Source organism: Lepidochelys kempii, chromosome 2 (genome assembly GCF_965140285.1).
Source record: "Lepidochelys kempii isolate rLepKem1 chromosome 2, rLepKem1.hap1, whole genome shotgun sequence".
Taxonomy (NCBI): domain Eukaryota; kingdom Metazoa; phylum Chordata; order Testudines; family Cheloniidae; genus Lepidochelys; species Lepidochelys kempii.
Window position 1 is genome coordinate 162201450 of NC_136381.1, and position 19105 is coordinate 162220554.

Sequence of the window (19105 nt, forward strand, 5' to 3'; positions counted from 1 at the left end):
AGATAAGCAACCCTATGGCTCGAAAGCTTGTCTCTCTCACCAACAGAAGTTGGTCCAATAAAAGATATTGACCTCACCCACCTTGTCTCTTTGGTTATTACAGTAGTCTTTAGATAGCTGACTCCCAATACTTCTCTTTCAATCAGTTAATTCTGCATTGGAATTCTGAAGTTCATTGATTTTTCTTGTTTTCAGCAATTCTTGACTCTGATATTGTCCACTTCTTGTGAGCCATTTGATTATAGCATCTTTGGAGTATAGGTTACACTTCAAAGCTGTGATACTCAACTTTCCACATTCTTTACAGGATTGCATAACATCCTGTGACATCCTGACTACAGAATAATGATGTAGCAACTGGCCAGGGAGCAACTTGTTAATTAAAAACTGAGGGATGGATTAAATCTGGTAGCAGATTTTCACTGGTAGCAAATTAAGGTAACTGAAAAATGCATATTGAAATACCCTACAGAAGGTCACTGGGTGATAGCAACAATGATAGCAGCGGACTTCTCAAAACAGGGAATAGACTTTGAATGTCAGATATTTCCCTGAATCCCAACTAATACTAATCATACTGTAACATTTATTAAGCTGTTTTAATATATTAGCTCTCACTTCATAACAAGCTTGCTACAGATTTTTTTGCTTTCTAAATATTTAATTCCTTTAACTCGGAGTGGTGAAGTGACTTCAGATACTGAAAAGTTGAGCACCAATTCTCCAGAAGAGGAAAATTAGCACTATGTATCACCGGAGATGATGTGGGGGTGAGTTTGTCACAGTTAGATGGACTTTATTTTTAGATAAAATGATAGCTTTGCAATGTTGGTGGTAGGAAAATTTAGAATAGTGGATTCCCCAAAACAAATACACTGAAGTCTCAGTAACAGCATCAGGATGGGATAGTAGCACTCCCTCCTGAAAGTCAAGATTAACACCGTCTATTCATTTTTGTGACAGAAAAGGGGATAACTATAAATATTCATTCAGTTGCATGGGGTCTTGGTCCATTACTAGGGCTCTTAGGTACTACAGTAATGGAAATAATAAATAATAATGCACAGACAGAACAAGTCTTCCCCATCTGGTTCAATGTTACTGGTTCTTGGGTTCAGTGGGAAACATTTCTCCTTCTTCCCTACTGGAAAAGGAAACCTGATGCAATTCCCCCAACCTTTTCTTTTTCAGACTTCTGGCATATATTGGCTTTTTAAGAGCACTCTTCTTTCAAGAGGATCAAAGGATTAAATGTGCTTATTTTGGGTGAGGAAAAGAACTGAGAACCAGAGATCTCAGCTTGAGACTGTTCACATACCAGGAGAAAATACTACATTTGTACAGCAAGTTTTGTTCTGAAGGATACTGAAGACCATCATATACTAAATTAATAAAGAACCTCAGAAATGTAGCCACCTCTGAAGTAGAGGGCAGCAGTGAGGCTGGCAATGGGTACTAAGTACATGGCCCAACAATATTCTTATAAACTGCAACCAGCCAGTAGTATGGGAAATATGCTCATGCATACAGTGTAAATTAGGAGTAAATCCTTTTAAGTCAATGGAGTTTCACTATTGCCACCTCAGCGTAAATAAGATGGAGAATCAGGGCTCACACTGCCTGATCATACTCCCATTGATTGACATCAAAGGCAAAAATTTCATTGGGAGTAGAACTGTGCCCCAAAAACTCACAACAAAAAATAATATTCTTGCTTAATTACAAGCTATTTTCTTCAAATACAGCCGGTGCACTAGTTAGGAAGGAAAGATGAAAGGGTATTAACAAGGAGAGAAATCAGATTTCTTTTCTAAGTGATCTATAACTGAAAAGCAGTTTGACCAATTTCCTCCAGACTTTCTATAAACAATCTCCTTTGCCTTCAGAGAAATATGGCAATATTCAAGCCAAACCATTTTTCCAAACCAAAGTTACCAGGAGGCTAAAATAGGCTTTATATTGGAAGCTGACTCCGGCCTTAGCTATGGAGAGGTAACTGTCCCTCCCACTTCCCCCCTTAACTATAGTATTCCAATAAGAGTTTATTGAAGTGGATGCTTCATTTACGGAGGAAAAAAGCTTAACATATCTTCCATTGCTGATGCCTGAATATATTTATAAAAGCCTTGAAAAAGAATGGAAAAAAATCTGTCCTTCCCCTACCGCAAAACAGCTGAATATGAAGTGTTACTCTATGAAATTAACTCAAAAAAGGTGACTAGAGCTTAGAAGTAATTTAGCTTGCTGTAAAAAGCATTTTCTTGTTTGAACCATGGCATGAAAAATAGTTAAATTGCAGTCTAAATAAATAAATAACGTGAAAAAAGGTTACACACTGTAGAGAAAACGATCTGTACCGTATTCCCTCAAACTTTTCTGTTTTGAAATGGCTCGAAACATCTCATATTCCATCTGCCTGAGAAAGGCTGACTAAAATTTTACTCATCCATTAAAAGATTGAACTGTCACAAAGTGATGGATAGCTTTTCTATGTTCTCTGTAGAGCATCTGAACACCATAAACTCCAAGTGCTCTTGATTAAAGGGCGACATACTTATTAGGGCATGGCTACACTTGCAAATGTAGAGCACTTTGAGTTAAACCAGCCTTCGTAGAGTGCAGTAGGGAAGGCGCTGCAGTCTGTCTACACTGACAGCTTCAAGAGCACTGGCGTGGCCACATTTGCGGCACTTGCAGCGGCACTGAGCATTATGGGCAGCTATCCCAGCAGGCAAGTGATTGCAACATGCTTTTCAAATGGGGGTGGGGTGGAGTGGACAGGGAGCGTGTTGTGTGTATGTGAGCGGAGAGAGTGGGTTTTGGGGGGAGCACGTCAGCATGCTGTCTTGTAAGTTCAGGCAGCAGCAGAACCCCCCCCTCCCACCGCCTCTCTCTCTCTCTCACACAGCATTCCACACTAATGGTTGCTTTATCTCAGAGCAGATAAACAAGCCGGCTGTCAGAAACGGAGCTTTCAATCTGCATTCCTACAGTGATTCAAAAACAATGACAAGAGTGGCCACTTGACTTAAGGGGATTATGGGACGTTTCCGGAGGCTGATCAGAGCGCAGTAATGCAACACCTCGTCCACACTGGTGCCGCGGCACTCCGGCAGGGGCACAGCAAATGTTATTCCACTCGCCGAGGTGGAGTGCCAGCAGCGCTGTAGCCACGGAGTCAGAGCGCTCTGCGTGCCTTGCCAGTGTGGACGGGTAGTAAGCTCGTGTGCCCAGGGGCTCCTTTATTGTGCTGTAACTCGCAAGTGTAGCCAAGCCCTTAGTGTCCCATCACTGACTGAGCTTCAAATCACCAACATTCACCGACATTGGTGCTTTCAGTCACAAAATACTTGACCAACATGTATAAAATACTAAATTACTTTAGTCACTTAGATGGAGGTATAAAATACACTAAAGCAAAGCTCTATTAAACTGCATAAGGGTTTGAATTTAAAATTAAAAATGCAGCCAAAGAGAGAATAAGATTTTAATTACATTTGTAGTCCTCAGTCTCTCAAAACCTAAAGGAAAAAGAGCCAGCAATTTCATGACACAAGAAATCCCTTTTCACTGGTACAGCTTATTTTAAAAAAAAAGAAAAAAGAAAAAACTTGAATTGACTGGTTTTTTTTTTTTTTTTTTTTAATTATTAAACTTTCAAACACATGAACAGACTGACAAGCTTTAATAAAAGCTTTGGTTTCTTCTCAATAGAGTTTAGATGCCAAACTTATTTTTCCATTTAAAAACTTTCAAGCACTATGCTGAACAAAGTTCTTATAACTTACAGATATTTTAAGAAAACACCATTTTCTAGGAGGGAAAAGCCACAATAAAATGTAATTGGGAAGCAACTGTGGATAGCTTCCCACAATCCCAGGAAAGCTTGATTCGATTTGCATTTGCCACAAACCTCCCTTCAGCTTAAATGACTGCAAAAGATCTCTACTTTTAGATTTATTTGGTGGATTGGGACTATTTCTTGTTTATAACATTTGACAGTTTTCTTTATTACAAAAATTGTAACGCAGAAGCAAATGCAGGAGCTGAATAGCATACTAAAGAAGCTCTGCAGTTAGGAAACTTGGGACATGTAGAATGAAAAAAGTAAAGTATATGTTACAACATACATTACCAGGAGTAAGACTGAGCCCAGTAAACAGAGACTAGTTAGAGTTCTTTAAAGAAAATATAATTTCTCCTGAACTATTACATTTTAAAAATAAAAGCATAAGGAGTCATCTTAGTGATTAAAAATCATTCAATTAATAAATTAGGACTGAATATTTGATAACACTTATCTGTCTGTATGGTTCTGTGAACAAAAAACAACTTTCATTGTTCTAGTCTAATCAACGACTTAGAGAGTAAATTCCATAATAAAACTGTTTACATCTATCATTTTACATATTGCAGTTCTTTTAAGGAAACAAGGTACAGGAAGAAAAGGAGGATCACAAATTGTTGATGGAATGTCAATGTCAAAACAGTTCTTAGAGGGGATATCAAATAGTGGATTGCAACCAAGGAAGGAGAAGAGAGAGAAAACTAACTCTAATATCGTAGTCCATCTGCCCACTAAAAAGCTTTATGTAGGATAGCAGTAGAGAGAAGGAAAGAGAAAGCAGAAGCGTATTGATTCTTAGGACTGGCTAGAAAACAAAAAAATCAATGTCATGAAAATCTGAGGTTTTGACATATGTTTAGTTCCAATGCAGAATGAAAATGAGACCTGTGTTGAAATTTTTCATCAAGAGAGCAAGCCACCTCACAGTAGCCAATAGCCAGGTGACTAGGCCATTTACCTGGAATGTGGGAGTGTCTCTCTCCCCTCCTCCCCCGCTTTCCTCCTGGACCTAAGAAACCTTCCCAACAAATGTTTGGTCAAAACCAATATTTTAATTTTTTAAAAAGAGATGTTAATTTTTTCAACCAGTTCTCTTGATTATACCCTTCCTGAAATCAGCAACCAGTTAGTTTCCAGTAGCAATTGCTATATACGTCTTACCAAATTCCTATGAGAGCACATGGACCCATGGACCTTGAGCTAATGTCCAAACTTAACCTCTTCCATGATTTTAGCTTAACTAGTAATTCAATTACAATAAAGACAACATGACACACAGGCCCTTTCCTACCTTACCAGGTTTTTAGGCTGTCCTAGCTCCCTTTTCACTCTAGCAGGACAGACACTCCCACCCATTTCCTGTCCCGTTGGGAGCTAACAGTCCCCCTGCCAACAGGACTCAGCAGTAACTGCAGTGAGTCTTAATGCAGAGTTTTAGCATGAGATCCTAGGGTAGTTTAGGTTACATCTACATCACAAAAAAATCCCCCAAACTAACAAAAAAACCAAAACGGCAATGAGTCTCAGAACCTGGATCAATTAACATGGGCTTGTGCTAGGAGGCTAAAAATATCAGTGTAGACGTTCCCTCTCAGGCTGGAGTCCCGGTTCTGAAACCCAGTGAGGGGGTGGCTCTCAGAGCCTGAGCTCTAGCCCAAGCTATTTTTAGCCCTGTAGCATGGGCCTGAGTTAGTTGATCTGAGCTCTGAGACTCATTACTGCGGTGGATTTTTTGCAGTTTAACCGTACCCTAAGAAGTAGATTCCGTCACTCCTGCACAGGAACAAACTCTGCAACACCCATAAGATCCCCAAAACATCCTCCACCATCCCAAAATCAATTGTGAAGCATTTCATTCTTAAAGCAATTTACAGAAAAACAAAAACCCTTGAGTTCCACATCATATACGAATTCTTCTGACTGACAAGTAACACAAGCTTCAAAAGAGCTTGCCAAAGGTGCACCACATCAGGAGTGAATAACCCAACCAGATACCCACAAGATACTTGTAAGAGGACAATAAAAGGAACTTCACATCCATTTTTATATTTTCTAATCTTAGATTCCCTCCCAATAACACAAGCTTTCTTTACGTAGAGTCTTTTTGTACATTCACCAAACATTGTAACCTCCCCTCCCGCACCTTGTAAAGTCACAAAGGAAAGTAGGCCTTAAGCCAGGCTTCTCTTCTCCGAGTAGCATGGAGACTGTACTCGGCAAAACTGTACTCTACTTCAGGAGACCTAAATTTTCCAGCATAATGAGTAAGTTGGTAAGTGAACAGAAATAGACACCAGGCAAATTCTAGTTTAGAAGAGAACAGAGTCACACAAGCATCTGTTGTGAACTACTTTGCTTCCTTTATACAATCAAATGCCACTTTGAGGTCTGTTTTCTGATAATATCTCCAGGATATGCTGCTTTAATAAGATGTAAGGCTTGAGTAGCAATAAAATGCACCTCACTGTTTTTGGTTGAGTTTGAAGAACTGCCACATATCCTGAAAACAACTAGACAGTCCTGTTTTTGAATATGTTTTGCATCCTGATTGCCTCTTTTGCAGGACATAAAATAAAAGAGAGCTGTGAAAAGACTGGCTTTTCCATTGCATCAGAACTAGTGAAGTATTTGTACCAGTTTCAAGAGTGCAGGTGAGAGAGAATCAAGGGATTTTGGGAGAGGTTTTATGGGATCTTGTAAGAAAGCACCCACAATAAAATATTTAGCATGTCAGTGAAAAAAAAAAAAATTGCGGAGATGTTCAGATTGTGAATCAGAGCATTTACAGCTGTAAAGACAACGGATCTAGACAGCTCCCAAACTTGGACCTTTTAAAAAATGTTGTAGTTCCTAGCTGTTGTACACTATATAAAAATAGTGGCTACTTCAAATTCTGTTCTTTTTTATGCAATACAGTGCGCTATTTTGAGGACTGAGAACAATTTTGAATTAAAAAAACAACTGGTAAGTCCCAAGTTGATTTGATATGGCAGAAATATGAAAAAGCCAACTCCTTTTGTGAATATATAGTTATTAAACTTATGGCTAAAGCTTATGTTATGCAGTGATAAAGGACACTGTAGCCACTTGACATTGTGTAACCTGGATCCATGCAGGCCAGACTTACCTGGAGGAGGGGAGAACTGGGTCATGCCTCACTACCAAGTGCAAATCAATGCACCACTGCCCTCCTTTTTAAAGAGTGGATGGGAGGAGTATGGGTAAAGGGGACAGAAGGGCAGGCAGTTGTGGGTGCAGCAAATAAAGTTTACAGGAGAGTATCACTTTGTCTTCCCACTTCAACCCAGACTCCCCATCAGGATGTTTAATTTACCGGAGGGTAAGTAATTTACGATTGAGAGCTAAACGAACAGTTTATCTTGATTCATTCAGTCCAGAACTATCAACTGAAGACACACCTTGGTAGACTCAGAACATTTCTAACTCTATCTTTAAAAGATGAGCTAAATTTGGAGCCTGAACATTCTGAGTGTCTAGACATCTAATTGTTTTCACCCCGTCCCATTTTGGTAATTTTTAGTTTATTGTGCTGTGAAGACGCTATGCAACTCACTTCAGTTAGAAGCAGCTATGGTAATACATACTGAAGCTGTTACCTATTGTTAGAAACCAACATATTTGAAAATTGAGGGTATTACTGTTCGGCATGAGCAGTGATATAAACTGTATGACTACCATGCAGTGTATTAATGACTGTGCTAGTCTCTGCAGGGACTTTCAGAGAGATGTCTGAGGACCTGGTCCCTCTTCTGTCCTTTCTCCCCCTTCCAAAACTATGTTAACTTTTCCCCATGGTTTCACTTTCTCAAAGACAGGGAAACTGAGTAAGCGGTTTCCCCAACTGCTCAGTAGTGCCAGAGATATGTGATTAGCACCCTGATCGCCCCATAGTTAGCAGTGTCATAAGTAGACAATCACTATCACGGCGGGAAATCTAAACAATTTATCTAACTTGAAGTTGTCCCACACTGAAAGATTTATCCCTCAGGACTGCAGATATTTTTTAAGTGATGGCATTTACACAAAACTCAGAGTTTTACATAGTTCATGCATCAGGAAGGTGTGCATGTGGGAGCTTGGGGAATTCTCTGCATAATACTTTCTCTCTCTGATGAAAATTGGTGAAATATGATGCACATATGAGAGACCAAACATTTTTTCCTCCCCATTAATATGAAGGCATAGATATATAGGATTTGCCATGGAAAGAAACCAATAATTCAGCTAGTTTGGGATCCTGTCTCTGGCCTATAATGCCTCAAAGGAAGATTTAAAAAGATCCACAAAATGTTTCCTATCCATTGTACAATACTATGGCAAGTGGGGACAAAATTTCTTCCTGAATGCAGCTGACAGTTTATGCCCTGGAGCAAGAGGACAGAAAGCCTTTGTAAAAATTTTCATAGCAATGTAACTACAGATATTTGGTCTTTTTGCGAATACTTTTTGCCAATCCATTATTCAGAAAAACTATTTATTTTTATCTGTTCTAAATTTCTATTTAACAGAATGTTTCCTTTTTATTATGGGACGACAGAAATGGGAGTGACTAACTGGTCTCCACTATATTATTAGCTTATAATTTTGTCACCATTTTTAAAAAACTCTGTTCTTTATATTCAGTTTATTATTAGTTTTTCCTTATAACTGTCCAATAATTCTCAATCTCCAGAGAACAAAGAGAGAGCCACTCCTGCAGATAATTTAGCACCTATAAATATACATGGAATGTAATCACTAAATGAATAACCCAATGGACAAGTCTCTGCTTTGCTTGCTTCTTGATACAAACCATTAAATTCAAAACCCTGATAAACTACAAAATTAAATTTTCTATTAACTTCCGTACTCTAACATTAACATGTTTATATAATGTCTATCACTTTTCTGAAGCAAAAACTGAAATGCTATCCAGTGCAAGCTTGTAACACATACTGAAGTGTGTAAAAGAGTAGTTCAGATGTATAAAGTTGCAGTATCTAGATAAATATTCACGTTATTCCTAATTGAGTCTGGTTTACCTTGACCATTTTAAACAGCTAATTTGATTCTAACATGACCATTTTTATGAGCGTCACATCTTAAGTGAGCTATCTTGCTAATGTGTGAAGTGTCTGAATCGAATTTTCTATACAGTATCACTGTCGTATCTCCTCTTACACTTCTCTTTCAAAATCAAATAATCCTAGTACAGTATTATCTCCTTCTGACAGAAACATCCAATCTTTCTCCTTGTCCTTTTCTGAGTCTCTTGTATTTTTGTTATACATCATGAAACGAAGTGCAGCAGTTGCTAGATCCTGCATAGATTTTTAAAAGATGTTGCACGCCCATTAGCTAAAGTAAATTATTTTAAACCTTATGCTGGGAGAAGGAGAGAAGAAAGAGGGTGAAAAATCTGACACCAATTTACTGAGATCCATAGTAAAATTAATACACATGTGCTATGATGTAGAAAGAAGGGTGGGAGCACATCTGTGTTTACTCTGAATCTCAAATCAAATCACATGGGGGGGTAGCATTTCTCTGGGATTGGCATAGGTTGATTTGGAATACACATACTTTTGTGATTACAGATACTCTAAATCCTTCAATATGTGACAAACGTCAAGCAAATCAATTTTTAGACCTCCCAGCCTTAATAGTCGCCCTTTTAAAATGACTAGTTTTAAAAATTATTCTTTTGTTTTATAAAGCTGAATTAAAACACGTATATTATAATCTTGGCCAGATGATATTATGAATATTACTGAGAAGTGTTTGTTAACTGTGTGTTATAAACATAATCTTCCTATCACCAAGGATGTGGAGGGATGCTGGTTCTTTAAGAGACTGGATGGATTATACATCTACAAATATCTAAGAATAGTCTTGGTTCTCATTTCTGGACCCCTAGTAAATAAAGCTAGTCTTTGGGACAGCAATAAAAGAACTTGCTGGTATTTAATACTCATATTTAATATTTAGCTGTTCGCTGTCTGCTTTGTTGCAACACCTAACTTTGCAAGCGTTCCAGGGCCTTGCCTCGGCTACGATTTAAAGGTGTGATGATAGAGTATGTCAGCTAGCTCAATCTAACTAATATTGTCTAAAACTCTAGCTAAAACAAGGTAATTTATGCTAAACTGGTTGAGTTAAAGCCCAGTGAAAGCCTAGGCTTTACTTCAAAAGGTCCTTGAGGCTTTTGGTACTAACGAGGTGATGCATCTCCTCCATACTTCCTTCCTTGTGGACAGATGTGAATGTGACTGAATTTGAGAGAGGGAAGTTGAATTCCTCATCCCAGCAGCCCGTAGCAGTAACTAGCTAACCAACATCCCCAATATTGCCACTACATCCAGCAAGATAGATATTTAAATTGACTTAAGTAGATTTGAGTTAACATCCCATGGGAACACTTCACATCTTCCAGAAGGTATTGCTTCAGGCTGCCTGCAGATTTAGGGCTTGTCTACACTTAAAACAAAACAGTGGCACAGCTGCAGGTGCGCCATTGTAGTGCTTCAGTGTAGACACTGCCTGCAATGATGGGAGGGTAATTCCACTGGCATAGATTCCATTGGAACTTTTCCGAGAGATGGTACCTAGGTCAGCAGAAGAATTCTTCTGTCGACGATCTACACAGGAGCTTGGGTCAGCTTAACTATGTAGATCGGGGTGTGGATTTTTCACACCGGAGTGACGTAGCTGGGTTGACCTATCTTACTGGCGTAGACTAGGCCTGAGATAGACATTGCTTCATCAGTTATCTTAACAACCTTAAGAGCTACAGAAAATGAAAGTTTATGCTCTAAAGCAGTGGTTCTTAACCTGGGGTGCACGCACCCCCTGGGGGTGCGAGATGCCCTTTCTGGGGGTGCGAGACATGCCAGATGTTTTTAGAAGGTAAATCATCAAACAGAAATTAAGCACAGGCACGTAAGTACAACTACTTTGTTTAATCAAACCCATGTATTTATTAATATTACACATTTAATCTTGGGAGACAGGCCAGTCCTTGCCTACAGACAGCCCCGCAACCTGAAGCAAATACTCACCAACAACCACATACCACACAACAGAACCACTAACCCAGGAACTTATCCTTGCAACAAAGCCCGTTGCCAATTGTGCCCACATATCTATTCAGGGGACACCATCACAGGGCCTAATAACATCAGCCACACTATCAGAGGCTCGTTCACCTGCACATCCACCAATGTGATATATGCCATCATGTGCCAGCAATGTCCCTCTGCCATGTACATTGGTCAAACTGGACAGTCTCTACGTAAAAGAATAAATGGACACAAATCAGATGTCAAGAATTATAACATTCATAAACCAGTCGGAGAACACTTCAATCTCTCTGGTCACGCAATCACAGACATGAAGGTCGCTATCTTAAAACAAAAAAACTTCAAATCCAGACTCCAACGAGAAACTGCTGAATTGGAATTCATTTGCAAATTGGATACTATTAATTTAGGCTTAAATAGAGACTTGGAGTGGCTAAGTCATTATGCAAGGTAGCCTGTTTCCTCTTGTTTTTTCCTACCCCCCCCCCCCCAGATGTTCTGGTTTAACTGGATTTAAACTTGAAGAGTGGTCAGTTTGGATGAGCTATTACCAGCAGGAGAGTGAGTTTGTGTATGTATGGGGGTGGGGGGGATGTGAGAAAACCTGGATTTGTGCAGGAAATAGCCCAACTTGATTGTCATGCACATTGTGTAAAGAGTTGTCACTTTGGATGGGCTATCACCAGCAGGAGAGTGAATTTGTGTGGGTGGGTGGAGGGTGAGAAAACCTGGATTTGTGCTGGAAATGGCCCACCTGATGATCACTTTAGATAAGCTATTACCAGCAGGACAGTGGGGTGGGAGGAGGTATTGTTTCATATTCTCTGTGTATATATAAAGTCTGCTGCAGTTTCCACGATATGCATCTGATGAAGTGAGCTGTAGCTCATGAAAGCTTATGCTCTAATAAATTGGTTAGTCTCTAAGGTGCCACAAGTACTCCTTTTCTTTTTACACATTTAACGATTACTGTTATATACAAACAGGTTTAAAGAACTGACCTGCTTCAACAACTGTTGATAAGGGGTGCGAGAACATATTTTGATTTTTTATAAGGGGTGCAAGAACATATTTTGAGAACCAAAAGGGTGTAGGCTACAGTAAAGGTTAAGAACCACTGCTCTACAGCATAATGATATGACCGTTTTTTTTTTAAATCAACAACTACATAACTATATACACACTCACATGATCATATTATTTCTGGTTCCCTAATCACTATCATTGCAATGGGTTCTTCAGAAACATGCTTTGTTATTTTTTATTTTAAATTTCCAAGTATAGAGGAGAACTGTTATTTTTATCACAACAAATCTTATATAAGACAATGTTACAGTAATTAGAATAAGTTTGGAGACCTTAACTTTTTTGAGCTCATTTAATTTAAATGAGTGATTAATTTTTAGTTGCCTTGTGGGAACTCATTACAATGCAGAATGCTGTAAGGGGTACTCAACCAGAACATGATAGCTATGGTGGTGGCACTCACTACTTCTGTGTTAAGGATAGTTCAACTTTTCCTCAATAATCTTATTTTTAAGGGAATTAAAGTCAGCTTGAACATGAAATTTTTTAAAACAAAATTACATTAAAATTTATTTGATAGTTTCCTATTTACAGTGAGGGTATTTTTATGGCTTTGAGAAAATAGCATTTTTTTTATTATCATATTTGGTAAATGGATTAGGGCCCAATTCTGTTCCATTGAAGTCAGAGGGACTGTGGTCACAGTGGAGCAGGCTCTCGGTACATAATTGTAATTCATATATATGTATTTTTAAAGGCCCGGATATTGAGGTTTAGAAAATATGACCATCTATCAGATACCTAATTTGATGATCATCTTAGTTCAGTCATGCTTTAACATGAACAATATTTTGTGTTTATCTTGGGGTTTAATCTCTTCGATTGTTTGGGAGAGGCAACCCTTTAGTAAGGGAATGATATTGTCATTTTGACTTGTATATGTTTTAATACTATTGTACGACTCCTAGTTACTTTTGTTATAGGCACTTGACATGTTAAATAAAATAAAGTGTTTATTACATTACTAATTATATAAAAACAAGGAGGTTCCAATTAACTACATTCACTGTTTGAGACAAACATCATATCAAGTCACTTATGTAACCAATTCTTAAATGCCATTGAAACACTGGAGAAAAGCGTTTGCAAAATGAAGATTAAAATAAACACTAAAAATAGAAAGAGAAACTACATATGCTGATGCATATAGGGGAAAAAGTGCAGGAAAGCTCTGCCATGAAATTTTATGAAGGGTTTTCTATGTATCCAAAGCATAGGACAAACTGTGGTATGATTTTCAAAGCGAAGCATTTATTTAAAACTCACCTTATTGTATGTATGTTACTATGCCTGGAGCAGCCTTTCAAACTAATGGTACACCACAACCCTTACATATGATAATATTTAGCACTTAAATAGCACTTTCCATCTTCTGTCAATCATATGCAAATATCTTCTGACAAACCTACCGATGATAATGTTTTCCCTATCCCTCGGTTACCTGTACTGTCACATTTTGTCTTTTAGCTAGTTAGCTCTTCAGGGCAGGCATTCTGTTTTGTTTTCTGATTAGCAAATACATCCTGCTGTACAATGCAGCATATAGTTTTGTGTACAATAGACTTAGAAGTCTATCCCCCAGACATAGGTGCCTAAGTCCCACTTTTACTGCAACTGTGATCCAAAAAACTCCTGTTCAGCAGCCGCCCAACCCTGCAGGTGACTAAACTTACTCAGCACCTAAGCCTTTTCAGTAAAAGTGTCCTAGTCACCTATGTTTCTGCTTCTGAGCATGTACACTGCTGCCTCACACTGGATATCCAGAGGCTTGCCTCCCACTTAATCCCCAGCGCAACTCCACCTAATCCACTAGGCATACTCAAAGGCTGCCTAACTCCACACAAGATAGCCAACGACGGGAAGAGGCCCTCCCTTATAACCTTTAGCCCAGTGGTTAGAGTATTCACCTAAGATGCGGGAGACCCCAGTTCAAATCCCCTGCTCTACCTGATGAGGAGGGATTTGAACATTGATCTACCATCTCTCAGGTTAAGGAGACCTCCTCCTATAGGCTGTTTTGTATGCAGTTAGGCAGGCACCTAAGCTGCTCAGAGCACACTAGGGCTCCCATTGATTCTGATGGAGCTGAAAGAACGCGAGCAACAGTGGAAATCCTTTTAGCAAAAAAACCAAACAACAACAAAATCCTCTTGTAGACAATCCCTAAATGAATGGGTGCTATATCAATCAATAATAACAGCAATGGTTTTCTACTGATTTCCATCTCTACTTCATATTCACATTAATCCTCAATATTGAAAATACTGAACTCCAGCAAGATTGAAGTATTTTTCAATGGAACAACAGTATGGGAGGAATAATCGTGTAAGACTAATAACAGTGATGTAATCAAACTGCAATCATGCTCTCCTGTAAATTCATTTTAAATTCTGCATTTGGTAAATACAGGCATTATTTCCAAAAGAGCTGTGTCTCTTATTGCAGACATGACTGAAAAGCATTATGTGCTGTGGCCTTCCAAAACAAACATGACTCAATACCTTTTACAAACAGTGAACAATATTTTATTGTTCATGTTTGTGAGACACAGATGAATTAAAGGTAAGTTCTCAATGTATACACTAGGTCATGTGTTGGGTAAATATAGTCCAAGTCCAGTACAGAGCTGCACTGATACGTAGCAAGAAACCCAGTCCTTCTTCCAGGATGCACAAGAGCACACAAATCTTCCCATTAACCAATTATTTTACCAGGTGAAGGTGATAAAACAATTTATAAACAAAACTTTATTTGCTCTCACTGCTTTCCTTATTCCTTTTTTTTGTTTGAAATCTATATTTCAACCATACCAACATTCTTCCCAGTTCAAGCACTGTAGTAGCTACTACTCTAAAGCATGCAAAGGGAAAATAAGGCTTGTGGGGTTAAACAGTTTTTGTTTAACTTCATGGAGACTGACCCACAGATGTGGGGAAAAGTGCAGACTAAGCACTAAATATGAAATACACCTACGGTGAAAAGGCCAAGCACAAGGTCCTGTGCATCAATAATTATTTACACAATTCCAAAAAGTGTGCTGGGTGCTTTAAAAAGATATAAGAAGGCACTTCCTTACCCTAAGAGCTTGCAATCTAAAGGCCCAATCTTACATACATTTACATAAGTGTGTAACGTATGTATTATTAACTATAATTTGCTGATTTAAACTGGGGAATGTTAACTCTATTTTTCTCCATCTGTTCCATAGTGTCTATTTCTTTACAAGAAAAAACATTCCATATTGAGACATATGACTAATGATATGCTTAGCATGCAAAGTTTTAAAAAATAAGGTCAAAAGAGGTTAACTTGGAAAGTGAATGGTATGAAGAGTAGTAAGCATTCTCACAAAACTTGTTTTAAAATTGGATTGTATAAAAGGTGTATCTACCTATCAGACTGTTGGACAGGTGAATCTCATTCAGTTAAGTTTTAAAAAAGTCCCACAATTACCAGCTAGTACAGAAAGGTTTACAATGTTTGTGGATGAACTAGTCGCTGACTGAGCTACTTAATCAGAGGGATACTCATGAAGTAGAGTTAGAGCTAGTTGATGACTGGCTGCATTATGATTAGATTAGAGACTGGATTTATTAAGTGTTTCATCTTGTCAGAAATCAGTTTATGCATGAATACGTTGGTAGCTGTGTAACTAAAAATTGTAGGAATTTATGGGGTATGGGTAGAAAAAGTAATTGCTGAAGAACATGCCAAATGATGAGTGTTTCTAACTCTAAAAATATACAGACCAACTTCATTTCTATGTTTCTGTTTTAAAAGTCCTGCATCAGGGTGTCTCTTCTTCTGTCTAAGGTATAGAGGATATGGCATTCTCCACAGCTAGTCAACACTGTGTGTCTGTTTGATGGCCAGAGAACCAGTACACTGACAGCAGATTTTATTCATTCCAGGGGGTTAAGTATGCTTTTGGTTGAGCCTAAGCTCCTGAGTTGTGACTTTTTGGAACAGACCCTGCACCACTGAAGTCAATAGCATACTTTTATATATAGTACTTCATACACTGTGTAGAGAAATTACTTCATCCACCAGTGCAATGCAGCCACCTCAAGGGAGGAATGCAAAAGCTGTTTAGTACAAAATATTACAACCCAATTTAGGGCAGGAAATTAAGGATTCTTTCACTTTACTAGCAGCTGTCTATTGACACAGAATATATCTCAAACATAAAGATAGATTTTCTTATAAACAAGTCATATAAAAATACACTTCACCCTTACCATCCTTGAACATCCAGACTGCTAGCCACAACAGCCCTTGAAAATGGTTGTCAAATGTGATAATGGTTGGCAACCATTTTTAACATTATTTTAGCTAGCAGCCAGTGTTACAAACAACAGTGGGCCAAAAACCTCACTGCTTATTGATAATACCACAGAAGGGGAAAGGAAGATCTGTAAATGCCACAAGCTGAACTCATGGGAGTTGCAGAGATGCTGTCCAGCTGAGGGAGGGCTAATTGTCATACAGAGAAGAACAAGGATGGTGATCTTCAAGTTACAGGGTCAGAGGATTTGCTGGGAATTCCAGAGCTATCCCCATTGATCTCCCCAAGGCTTTTGTGAAAATAAGCAACCTTACTGGCAACATTGCTCACTTAGAAGCTGTAATACCACTAGAGCTAATCAAAAAAGTGTGGAAGTAGATATTTTCTATGAAAAATAAGGACAGACTTTTGTCACGGAAACTTTTTCTGTTTTTGGACTAGTTCTAGCTACTGTTATGCCTCCTGAAAAGGGAATAGAAATCATTGAGGATCTACACTATAGACACACAAAGCCTACAGAGACTCAACTTTTCAACATTCACATGTAAAGACATGCATGCTCCATTGGCCCCAATCCTCATTTGGTAGGCATAGATAGCTCAAGAGATGCATGACACTATACCACACTATGTAATAACTCTGCAGCGAAGACACCTAACTCCTCTTGTGCTAGTTTAACTCAAGTGAGAGCAGCCCACCCTGTGAAATAACACTCAAGATGCAAAGAGTAATTGTATTAGCAACTGATGAATTGGGCTAATTCAACATGTAGCCCAACAGGCCATCTTGAGTTAAAAGCACCATCATACTTACGAGATTTGTATGTGGTGGAACTCAAGGAAGGGCCAATTATATGAATTATATTGGGCTGAACACAAGTCCTTGAGCATAGTACAGGATTCTGGGTTTGCAGCAATCATGCCTAAAATCTAACTTCTCCAAAGCAGGGTCTGATTGGGCGTTCTAACACATTTACAACACCTTTTAGTGACCTAGATACATATAAAGTGGTTTTAAACATGCCTTTATTGCACCTGTGTGAGGCTACATCCCTTAAGCTATAGCTACAATACACAGTTAACCCAGGTGATTAGGATCTGGCTTAGCCTAGCTCAGGTATGAGCATTTCCATTGCAAAACCCCATTTGCACTACTTTGTCCTCCGTTTCCGCACTCACCCACGTGTAATGGGGGACATATCCCTTGATTTTTTGTGCTGAGATGCTCTAAGAGTGCATGACAACAGGTCTCAAAGTGCTTGACAAAGGAGCCCAGTGTCATTAACCCCATTTCACAAGTGGGGAAACTGAGGCACAAAGGTACCACGGTTACCCAGGAGGCTGGTGGCAGAGGCAGGAATAGAACCTAGCTCTAGAGTCCTGATCCAGTGCTCTGCCTGCTAGGCCACGCTGCCTCACGCCGGCTTATGGGGGGGGAGGGGTGTCAAGGGCACCAGTGGGTGGGAGCGCCCCGCCTAGGGCACGTGGCTGTGGGAAATGCAGGCTTCGGGGGGGGGGGCGCTATGACCCCCGCACATGCGCACTCCTCCCGTCCCCCCCCCGCACATGCGCACTCCTCCCTCGCCAGTCCTCACCACCCGCACTCACTGCTAGCTGAGGGCCGTTCACCGTCACCTTCTTCTTCTTGCTGGGGCCGCTGCCGTTGCCCGGGCTCGCCGGACGCTTCTTGCTGCGGGCCGCTCCCGGGGCGGCGGGGGCGAGAGCCGCTGCCCCTGGCACCAGACTGGCCATTCCCCCCCTCCTCCACTGGGCCGGATCCGGCTGCCCGCCCCTCCCCGCGGGGGCGCGCGCGCGCGCGCAGTGCGGCCGGCTGGCTGCGGACTGATTTCGCTCCCTGGCCGCGCCTCCAGTTTCGCTGCTGCGCATGCGCGGCTTCCTCCGGCTTTTTCCGCGGGTCGGTGGGGGCTGGGCAGGCGGGAGTAGCGCGTGCGGTTGGAATCCTGGGCGCCTCCTTCCTTCAGATCCGAGGTGCTCGGGGCGCCCAGGTGCTCATTAGAGCGGCGGCCTGGGCGGGGGACGGGACCAGAGGTCTGGGGGAGGAAATGCAAGGCCCCGGGAGCCCTTCGGCATGGGCCTGGTGGCCTCAGGGCAGGGCTGCACTCAGTGAAGAGGCTACTTTGTGGACAGGGGAGCGTCCCCCACCAGTGTAGTTAACCCACCTCCACCAGCAGCTCCGTCTGTGGGAGGAGCCCTTCCCTCAACAGAGTGCTGACCTCACCTGGGGTTAGGTTGGTATAACTGTCTCAGTCAGAGGTGTGGCTCTTTTACACCCCCAGTGGCCTAACTATAGTGATGTACGTTTAGACCTGGCCTCAGTATTTCACTCCTAGTCCAGGAGGACTGTTTTTTGGGGTAGGAGGTATCCACAAAATATGCCCAGTCCCGTGTTCACCTATCAGAAGCAGATACTGAATTGTTGGTGAATCGGGGGCCATATTCTACACAAAGAGCTGCATAACCCTGTATATTCACTGGAATTGCACTGGGAGTAAAGGAAAATAAAGTCTGGCTCCAGCACTGACTTTATTTGCTGTGGAGTTGTAGCTGTATTGGTCCCAGGGTATTAGAGAGACAAGATGAGTGAGGTAATATATTGGACCAACTTCTGTTGGTGGAAGAGACAAGCTTTCTCTTCTTCAGCTCATACATGGGTAAGCAACAAGAAGAAAGCCAAGGAAAATGTGGGCCCCTTACTGAATGAGGATGTGGAAAAGCTAATGTACTCAATGCTTTTTTTGCCTCTGTCTTCACGAACAAGGTCAGCTCCCAGACTGCTGCGCTGGGCAAC

General features: G+C 40.4%; 2 protein-coding genes across 8 annotated transcripts in view; one reads left to right on the forward strand and one right to left on the reverse strand.

Annotated features, from left to right (window-relative positions):
- The window catches only part of LOC144930221 (uncharacterized), a 453637-nt gene extending 440348 nt beyond the window's left edge, over nucleotides 1-13289 (forward strand). For all 3 annotated transcript variants that reach the window (XR_013635366.1, XR_013635367.1, XM_078851665.1), the window contains one exon: nucleotides 308-13289. Coding sequence is in view for 1 of the 3 variants with exons in the window: in XM_078851665.1 (XP_078707791.1) it covers nucleotides 308-346 (39 nt within the window). In the remaining 2 variants the exon portion in view is untranslated. The remainder of the gene's footprint in view (nucleotides 1-307) is intronic.
- The window catches only part of INO80C (INO80 complex subunit C), a 55054-nt gene extending 36543 nt beyond the window's left edge, over nucleotides 1-18511 (reverse strand). Inside the window, exon 1 of one of the 5 annotated variants that reach the window (XM_078851662.1) lies at nucleotides 17905-18295. In XM_078851662.1, the coding sequence (XP_078707788.1) occupies nucleotides 17905-18183 (279 nt within the window). In that variant the 5' untranslated portion in view covers nucleotides 18184-18295. Of the gene's footprint in view, nucleotides 1-17904 lie in introns of all 5 variants that reach the window. The other 4 variants (XM_078851661.1, XM_073332669.2, XM_078851664.1 and 1 more) reach the window with 4 other exon arrangements.
- Between the last annotated feature and the right edge of the window lie 594 nt (nucleotides 18512-19105).